This window comes from Hyposmocoma kahamanoa, unplaced genomic scaffold (genome assembly GCF_003589595.1).
Source record: "Hyposmocoma kahamanoa isolate Upper Pololo Valley unplaced genomic scaffold, ASM358959v1 63, whole genome shotgun sequence".
NCBI classification, from domain to species: domain Eukaryota; kingdom Metazoa; phylum Arthropoda; class Insecta; order Lepidoptera; family Cosmopterigidae; genus Hyposmocoma; species Hyposmocoma kahamanoa.
This window is the reverse complement of record NW_020653851.1, coordinates 591,703-601,200: the sequence shown is the minus strand read 5'-3', so window position 1 is coordinate 601,200 and position 9,498 is coordinate 591,703. Positions and strand designations below refer to the sequence as shown.

The following is a 9,498-nucleotide window of genomic DNA, read 5'->3' as shown; positions in this document are numbered from 1 at the left end:
AAATACGTATTTCAAATACAAGTAATTCAAATACTGCCCAGCCCTGCGTGTGGCGCACTATAAGTTTCCGGAATGAATAAGAAAAAATACTATAAATGGTCAGAAATGAATTTATTGTTTCTCAAAATATTCTCCGTTAGCGTTAATGCATTTTTTAAATCGAATGAACCCATTTTGAAAACATTTATGCGCCACTCCTCCATGACAATCTCTGAAAATATATTTTTCATACACTTCGACCGCCTCTTCAGGTGATGAAAATCGGTTACCGCGTAACTGGTTCTTAATTTTTGGAAATAAATAAAAGGCACAAGGTGCCAGGTCGGGACTGTACGCGGGATGGCTCATAAGGTCAACGTTGTTCACCCTCAAAAATTCATTTGTCCATCTGGCCGTGTGAGAACTGGCATTATCGTGGTGCAAGATGATACGGCGTTTATGGTTATTTTTACGGAGCTTGTTAATAACTTCCGGTAAACAAAAAGTCGTGTACCAATGACTATTCACGGTACAACGATTCTCCAAAGCAACAGTAACCACGTGTCCAGTTTTATTAAAAAAAGAAGCAATCATCCGTTTAGAGGCACTTTGCACGCTCGCCACTTTGGTTGGTTTCGGCTCGTCTCCAAAGACCGTATTCGATACCGGGTTCGATTGCTACTTTGTTTTAAGATCCTAACTATAAATTTGACGCCCCTTCGTTGAATCTGGTAAGCATGGCATTGCACCAAGTTCCGTTTTTTGAGTCTCAGTCAAATTGTGTAGGATCCACCGAGAGCACAGCTTTTTCACACCCAAATGTTTGTGTAGTATTGATTGTATTTAACTCATGCTTATGCCTAAAGATGCCTGAATCTCATGGTATGTCACATGCCTTTCTGTTTTGATCATACGGCGCACAGCATCGATGTTTTTGTTGTTCACAGCAGTGGACGGGCGACCATCACGAAATTCGTCACTGAGATTCTCACAACTGCGTTTGAATTCTGCAAACCAACTATAAATAGTCGTCTTGCATTGTGCTTCATCGCCAAAAGCAGTTTGAAGCCGAGTGAAGCTCCGCTGAGCTGTTAAATTACACTTAAATTCGTAGAAAATCATACTACGAAAATTTTCACGAGTCAAATCCATGGTGATGTAGACAACCAATTTCTAAAATGACGCCGCAATGTAAAACAAGTGACAGTCAGATGAAACAAACTGTAATCTACCGCCAAAGAGTTCCATTTTCAAATATTTAAATATTGTTTATGTAAGTGGCCAGTTCCGGAAACTTATAGTGCGCCCTATGTAGATGAGGAACATAACAGTCCTACGGCTATATCGAAAATAGCAGGACTATAAAATGGAATAACAACTACAATACTAATATTTTCTAATTTTCGTTTCATCATCAACCTATTTTATACGTCCCACTGCTGGGCACGGGTCTCCTCTCAGGCGGGGATTTAGACTATAGTCCACTACGTAGGCCTAACGCGGGTTGAGGACTTCACACGTTTTTCAAGGGTTGTAAACCTTCTTTGACGTGCTAGTTTCATCACAATTTTGGTGGTATTATAGACACAACTTATGTCTCAGGGTGACAGGCGCAGTAGCAGTGCCCATAAGATCTTTGCGATTTAAAGCTCTGAATCGCACTGCGACTGTTGTGGATAGGCGTGTCGATTACCACCAGGCGCACGACTTGTTCGTCCCGTCACGTGATATCATCGAGTATATAACCAGAAATAGAGACGAAATGTCATTTAATTTGTTTGAAAACTATTCTGCCATATCATTACTGTGACAACTGCGCTCCGATTGGCTAGCCCGAGTTCGAAACAATTGACGGGTGTCGCAACTGTTTCACTTCAAATCGACCAATTAACTCGAGCTTTGCTGGAATGGACGAAAATTGCAAAATTACATATTTAATATGTAATTACCGATGAAATGTGATTCCGTTTGTTTTGTAATTAGATGTTTTGCTGTTTTTCCTACATCACCGAGTAGAACAGCACGGCTTTGTTAGAAATATTATCTTTATTACAATAAATACAGAATATTTTTTGGAATATACGGAGACGTACGCAGGTCAGTAGCTGGCCTGTCTATATTTCAGTGCAAACGAGAGTTGATATTTATAAGAGCTGTATCGCTAATGTGTTACCAGGAATATATGGCCCTTATTTCGTCTCTATTTCTGGTTATATAATCGATGCTTGATATTATATTAAAAAAATCCTTCACCGAAAAGCTCATGGTCAAATAAAATTTCGCACAAAATTCCGAAAACACAAGGTGCGAATCCGGATTCCAACTCACAGCTTCACGGTAGGTCAAATCATTAGGCTACCACGGCTTTTAATTTTAAATAAACAGTAAACTGCTGTTACAGTGGCATTTATTTTCCTCTGTTTATCTTTTACAACTTTGGCGTATTGCCAACCTAACAATCACAATCCTGGTCATTTATGTTTGTGTATTATCTGTTTACAGGTGTGCGAAAACGTGGGCGGCCGTTTATTATTGCGCTACGACGGCTGTGACGAAGACCTGCAGCAATTCTGGATATTCTTCTGCAATCCAAGGCTGAGCAGTTTTGGTTTTGTTACTAGCAAGGTGAGCTTCGGTATAGGGTGCTGTAACGGGCTGGTGTACGCACTCGACTTCGTACCGCCTATTTAGCGTATTTTTATACTTAGGCCACACTGAAAGTTTCTGGATTCTGATAAGTAGGACCAGATATTATGTTTATAATATAAGTATTATTGTTTTTTAAAGTATATGCCCTCACTATTCCCATATTTTGCATTCGTTGGAATCATTGAACAGCAGTGTGTCTAGTATTCCGTAGGGACCTCTTTATCTTTGATTTTTGGTAATAAAAAGAGGTCGCATCGTGGAAGGCCTAGGCTGTATGGCGGATGGGTCATCAGCTCCACATTTGAGGCCTTCAAATACGGATTCGGTACCTTGCGGAATGTGCAGACGCGTTGTCGTGGTAAAAGACGATATTGCTTCGAGGACGCTTTTCATGAACTTTTTCTAACACTGGGCAATCAGGTATTTACATACCAACCTGCAGTCAGTGGTCTTTGGTCTTCAAGCGATACAGTAGTGTAATGTCCTGATTTGCTGAAGAAAGAAGCAACCATTTTCTTGTCAGTGCTTCCACTTTTCTTAACTTTTTTTTCCAAGCGGTAATGTGTGCATTACTGCGTTTCCATTTTGAAGGGCAAGGGTGCTGGTGAAATTACGGGCACATGGTGACGGGCGCAGTGGTAATGGTCATCAGATCTTTGCGATTTAAAGCACTCTGAAAAGCACTGCAATTGTTATGGACCAAACAACTTGTTCGTTCCGTCACTTGGTTTTATAAAAAAAAAAGTTTCGTCGGCAAATCTTTAAAAAGGAAGACCTTTTTCTTTTCTAAAGCAGTACACCACAGGTTTCGTCACCGGTCACAATATTATACACAGCCAATGATTGTCCTCCATTAAACTTTATTATTTTACGGCACTACTCTCCAAGCAGTCGTTTCTGATATTCCGTTGAACTATGCGGTATCTATCGAATGCAAAGTCTCCGAACCTTCAGATACACATATCCTTTGCACCTGGCTCATTCTAATGTCTAATACAGTATGAATTTGCTGACAAGTGATTTTTTTTGTCAGTTTCAATAAGTTGTCGTACTGTATCAATATTAAATTTGGTAACTGCAGTTGGCGGTCGACTTTCAAGTACATCGTCATGGAGACGCTCACGACGTGTAAATTCACTGAACCCCGAATAGAATGAGATACGACATGTCAAGTCAAGTTTTATGTGGATATGGCTCCGTCGTTTTGCGCGACGATTCCGCTAACGGCTTCATTACCAAATGGTAATTGAAGGTAGAGCTCCTTGTGAAAGAGTTCATCCAGGGAAGTACTGCGACCTTACCTATTTCTGCCGCCAAACAGTAATGTTAGCATTACTGCGCCCCGGTTTAGAAGGGTAAGGGTGCCGGTGAAAGTACAGGCACATGGGAGTTGTCAACTTATGTCTCAGGGTGACGGGCGCATTGGCAGTGCCCCTCAGATCTTTGCGATTTAAGACTCTTATGGGCTCTGCAACTGTTATGAACAGGCGTGTAGTTTACCATCAGGCGCACGACATGTTCGTCCCGACACTTTATATTATAAAAGAAAAAGTTTAAAAAAATTGAATTCTCTAACAATTCTCTTGTTAATTTATGCCACATCGAAAATTATGGACAGAAAACTTTCACGACTGAAAATAATTGTAATTGCGACTCACAGTTTTCAAAACGACGCGACGCCGCAATGAAATAACAAATGACAGGCTCAAAAAGTAACCGTATAAAACGTATTTTTTTTACTTTCTGTTATAAGTGGCCTTTTCCAGGAACTTTCAGTATGCCCCTCGTATCTGCAAGTAAAGATAAAATGAGATAGGTAAGAGACATATTTCGTATTTTAAACAATTTTTGTATCTATTCAAGAAGCACAATGGAAGCACTAGCCCTTAAGCGTGTTATTTCTTATTGTCTTGATTTTTTATTTCATCCCGAAAATAAACTACGAAATAACGTATGTTAACCGAGTAGCAAAAGATATTAAACTTAAAATTATTATTGTTATTATTTTATTCATTTATTTATAATATAAAACGTGAGGCGCGCTATAAGTTTCCGGAATGAATAAGAAAAATACTATAAATCGTCAGAAATGAATTTATTGTTTCTCAAAATATTCTCCGTTAGCGTTAATGCACTTTTGATACGAATGAACCAATTTTGAAAACATTTATGCCACTCCTCCGTGACAATCTCTGAAACATATTTTTCATACTCTTCGATAGCCTCTTCAGGTGATGAAAATCGTTGACCGCGTGGCTGGTTCTTAATTTTTGGAAATAAATAAAAGTCACAAGGTGGCAGGTCGGGACTGTACGCGGGATGGCTCATAAGGTCAACGTTGTTCACCTTCAAAAATTCATTTGTCCGTCTGGCCGTGTGAGAAATGGCATTATCTTGGTGCAAGATGATACTGTGTTTACGATTATTTTTATGGAGTTTGTCAATAACTTCCGGCAAACAAATGGTCGTGTACCAATCACTATTCACGGTACAACGATTCTCCAAAGCAACAGTAGCCACGTGTCCAGTTTTTATTAAAAAAAGAAGCAATAACTTCAAAGCATCACTTTGCACGCGCGTCACTTTGGATGATTTCGGCTCATCTCGAAAGACCCATATGTTCGATTGCTGCTTTGTTTTGTGATCGTAACTATAAATCCATGTTTCGTCACCTGTTACTATGTCCCACACCAAATCCGACGCCCCTTCGTTGAATCTGATAAGCATGGCATTGCACCAAGTGACCCGATCCGTTTCTTGAGCCTCAGTCAAATTTTTCTGCTTTTTCACACTCAAATGTTTGTGTAGTAATGATTGTATTTGACTCATGCCTATGCCTAAAGATGCCTATGGATAAATCATGGTATGTCACATGCCTGTCTGTTTTGATCATATGTCGCACAGCATCGATGTTTTTGTTGTTCACAGCAGTGGACGGGCGACTATCACGAAATTCGTCACTGAGATTCACACAACAGTGTTTGAATTCTGCAAACCAGCTATAAATAGTCGTCTTGCATGGTGCTTCATCGCCAAAAGCAGTTTGAAGCCGAGCGAAACTCCGCTGAGCTGTTAAATTACTAGAAAGTCACACCACGAAAATTTTCACGAGTTTAATCCATGGTGATGTAGACAACCAATTTCTAAAATGACGCGACAATGTAAAAACAAGTGACAGTCAGATGAAACAAACTATATTCTACAGCCAAAGAGTTCCATTTTCAAATGTTGTAATTACTTTTTAAATGTTGCTTATGTAAGTGGCCATTTCCGGAAACTTATAGTGCGCCCTATGTATATACCTTAGGGACTAAATTATGCACTATTACTTCCGATATAAGGATTTAAATACAATTAGGTATAATAATTTTTTATTATTTGCCAGGAAATAAGGTGCATAGTTTAGGACAACGACAAAACATCAATACAGTTGCCGTGAATGAACAATCCATTTTGAATTAGACAATAATGTATATTACTTCGATTTTTAGCTAAGTCTATTGAATTATTTTAAGCTTTGTTCAAAGCTTATTCCTTTCTCCAATATTAACTCTTTTTATTTTTTATTTTCTCTTGTCTCACTTATCTTTCTTCCATGGTTGTAATTAATTTACGTATGAATAAGGTTTCTGCATCTAATTTACGAAATATTTATTAATTCTACATTTAGGTATGGTTAATTACGATGATATTTAATAAGTGCTTTACAAGTTTTGCTATCTAGGAATGAGACTCCATAATTTACCGTTTTTTAGTAGTTTTTGAATTTGTAATGAAAAGTAAATGTAATGCATTATTACTATAAATTACGTTGTTGTTTACGTATTGATTAGTGGTTGTGTACATATTTATTAATTTTTTTTTTTCATTGAATTTTTGCCACAGAGTATCATATTATAATAATAAGGACCTATATTAGGGTTTCTTAACCTGTGGTTCATGGGGTTCATTCCTTAGGGGTCTAAGGAGTCCGTGTAATAAACGCCACGGGACCATGGTGAGCCTACCTTACAATGCATTAATATAGAAATTGGTATACAATATGTTTTGTGGTACTGTGCGCGTGACCGTTTTGAATTTTCGCGCCTCTTGACGACCATCCATTATTGGAGTGAGTGAAACGCGCGTAAGTAGACGTCAACGCCTTTGAAGTTTTAATCGTGGTTTAAATTCAGCATATGCAGCAGCAGCCGTCACGCCAACTATTTGTACGTAAAGTTTAATCGCAAACAATAAAAGTTGGTAAAAGCTAAACCTCGTGTTTTTATTTTTTTGAAAAGGCTCCGTGGGCTCTTTGAAGTTTTTAGAGGGGTCCATGATTTGAAAAAGGTTGAGAAACCAGGCCAGGGTTTCATATGTTATTTAAGATTTTTGTAAACTGTATATGGAACAATAAATTAAATTCATTCAAGTGGTCTTTGTTTTAAGGGCTCGCCATGGCAGTTCAAGTACCCAGGGAAAATAAATAAGTTCTCGTGTAAAAACAAACTGAGCGCTCAGTTGCGCCAGAGTGCCGAAGAGTCAATCAAGGAGCCTACGCCTGCAGATCTATTTCAGGTAATTAAAATATAATATGAATGAGTCAATGAACGATAGTATATTATAGTATTCGCTATGTAACGTATATCTTTCCCAGTCATCAGAGACTATTGCTTATTTTACAGCCAAACATCAGTCTGGAAGCGCACAACTTTGTAACCGGCATGAAACTCGAGGCTTTGTCACCACATGACATGAAGACAATTCGCCCAGCCACAGTTACCAAAGTCTTCAACAATTTCCACTTTTTAGTTACCATTGATGACCACGCCGACGACTACGAGGACTCCAAAATGGCCTGGCTTTGTGATTCTATGCACCCTTACATTTATCCTATTGGTTGGGCCCAAAAACACAATATTACCTTTAAAATCCCGAAGATTTGGAAAGAAGGGCCATTTGATTGGGATGAATATCTCACAATGACGTCTTCCGTCCCAGCTCCCGATTACTGCTTCGGAGACAAAAATCCTTTGAAAGATATCAGAGTCGATATGAAACTTGAAGCAGTAAATCCCTTGAATATTGAAGAAATTCATGTTGCAACAATCTACGCTATAGTAGAGCATATGGTCTGCGTAGAGTTGACACCTATTGGCGAAAAGTTCTGGTATGCCCAGGACAGCGATTTGTTATTCCCAGTGGGTTGGTGCGATAGCAATAATTTCGCTTTACATATCCCCGATGTTACCGCTGTTAACGAGGAGAAGGAGAAACCTAAAGTGGAAGAGAAACCTATAAAGGAAGAAAGGAAAGTTACAGAAGAATGGTGCGAAAAGATTTTCTTCAACTACAAATGTTACGCTGGTCCGTCAATAAGTAGGAATAAGTTGTCTCAATTGCCAAAGCATGTAGGGCCTGGACCATTGTCTTTGGTTCTAAAAGAAGTGTTGAATAAGATCATATCGGCATCTTACAAGCCTGCAAAGTTACTGAAGGATTGGGAGACTGAGGGACCACCTGAAGAAGGCATGCGGCTGGAAATGCTAAGGGCTAAGTGAGTAAATAAGTTATCTTTATCTAGCTGTACTCTCAACTGTTTCATGAGCATTGACATACATATAAACATGCTACTCTGACTGAAAAATAAATCATAGCCAAACACGTTTTGTTTAACATACTTAAATTAAAATTCCAGACTAAAAACCAGCACTTACCACGCCTATGTCCCCGTAGCTACGACGCTAGAGCAAGTCTCGTCGTTTTGCCGCGAAGTTTGCATTAAACTGCAGGCCTGTCCCTGCCTCTTCGGCCCCGTAGAGTACTCCGACCTCTGCCCTAATAGCTGCCAGCAAGTCGACAAGTCCACGTTCCGTGAGTACTTTTCACACATAATTAGACATTTTGTAATTGGTCAGTCTGTTTATAAAATTTTTTGAGAAAATTATGTAACTGTTTGTGCAGATAATTCTACGGAGCGTCGTGGCAGACCAAAAGGCAGCGTCAACGGCCGAAAGAAGAAGAAAAAGGGCCCAGCGGAGAAACGCGAGAAAGAACAACAGCCGTCTCAGGAAACCGAGAGTAACAAAGATGGGGAATCAGTTGAGAGTGAACACAGCGCTGGCTCCACGCCGCCTTCCGAAGCCGGCACCAGGCCGAATTCACCGGACAGCGGTGTCGAATACAAAAGGACCCAAAGACGGAAACGTCAGCGCAAGAATAACTACCCCAAAATGGAAATGAAGACTCGCGGCGCTAAACTCCCCAACTTCGCGTTACAAATGAAAGAATCTCATTGGAATAAGAAAGACGTGGAAACTATATACAGCAATACGTGCGCCTCTAAGAAACAGAGCTCCCCAGACACAGACTCGGAAAATGAAACGAATGAAAGTAGCTCAAATTCCCGCGACGCCAAAAATATTTCCGATGTTTCCGACTCAGAGGAACCTGAACTCAAAAAGCTCAAGTTTAGAACATACGATCCTCTGCCCTCGGACAATAAATTGTTTGAAAAGGACACGGCGCCGTCTTGGATGAAAGGTAAACTGAAATTATCCCCGAACCCAATGGATTGGTCCATCGAGGACGTCCACACCTACCTGACGAGTACTGAAGACTGTAAACTGATCGCAGATAAGATGAAACAGGAGGAAATTGATGGCCAAGCTCTAATTATGTTAGACTTGGAGACTATCAAGGCTTTCTTACATATGAAGCAAGATTTTGCTATGCAACTGTGCAAACATATTACCATGATTAGGTATTATTATGTAGTGAATTTTGAAGAGAATTGTGAATCGTGATACGTTCGTTCCTCCTATACTATTCCATTTGTCTAGTCCACAATAAAATATTTGTTGAAAATAAAACGAGTTTATTTTTACTACA

General features: G+C 39.5%; 1 protein-coding gene across 1 annotated transcript in view; it reads left to right on the top strand.

Moving 5' to 3' along the window:
* Positions 1-9,450, top strand: part of LOC113229903 (scm-like with four MBT domains protein 2) — a 21,072-nt gene extending 11,622 nt beyond the window's left edge. The window contains exons 3-7 of the mRNA XM_026463595.1: positions 2,482-2,604; positions 7,057-7,185; positions 7,293-8,164; positions 8,306-8,481; positions 8,572-9,450. Coding sequence (XP_026319380.1) covers positions 2,482-2,604; positions 7,057-7,185; positions 7,293-8,164; positions 8,306-8,481; positions 8,572-9,413 — 2,142 coding nt within the window. The 3' untranslated portion in view covers positions 9,414-9,450. The remainder of the gene's footprint in view (positions 1-2,481; positions 2,605-7,056; positions 7,186-7,292; positions 8,165-8,305; positions 8,482-8,571) is intronic.
* Positions 9,451-9,498: the final 48 nt, after the last annotated feature.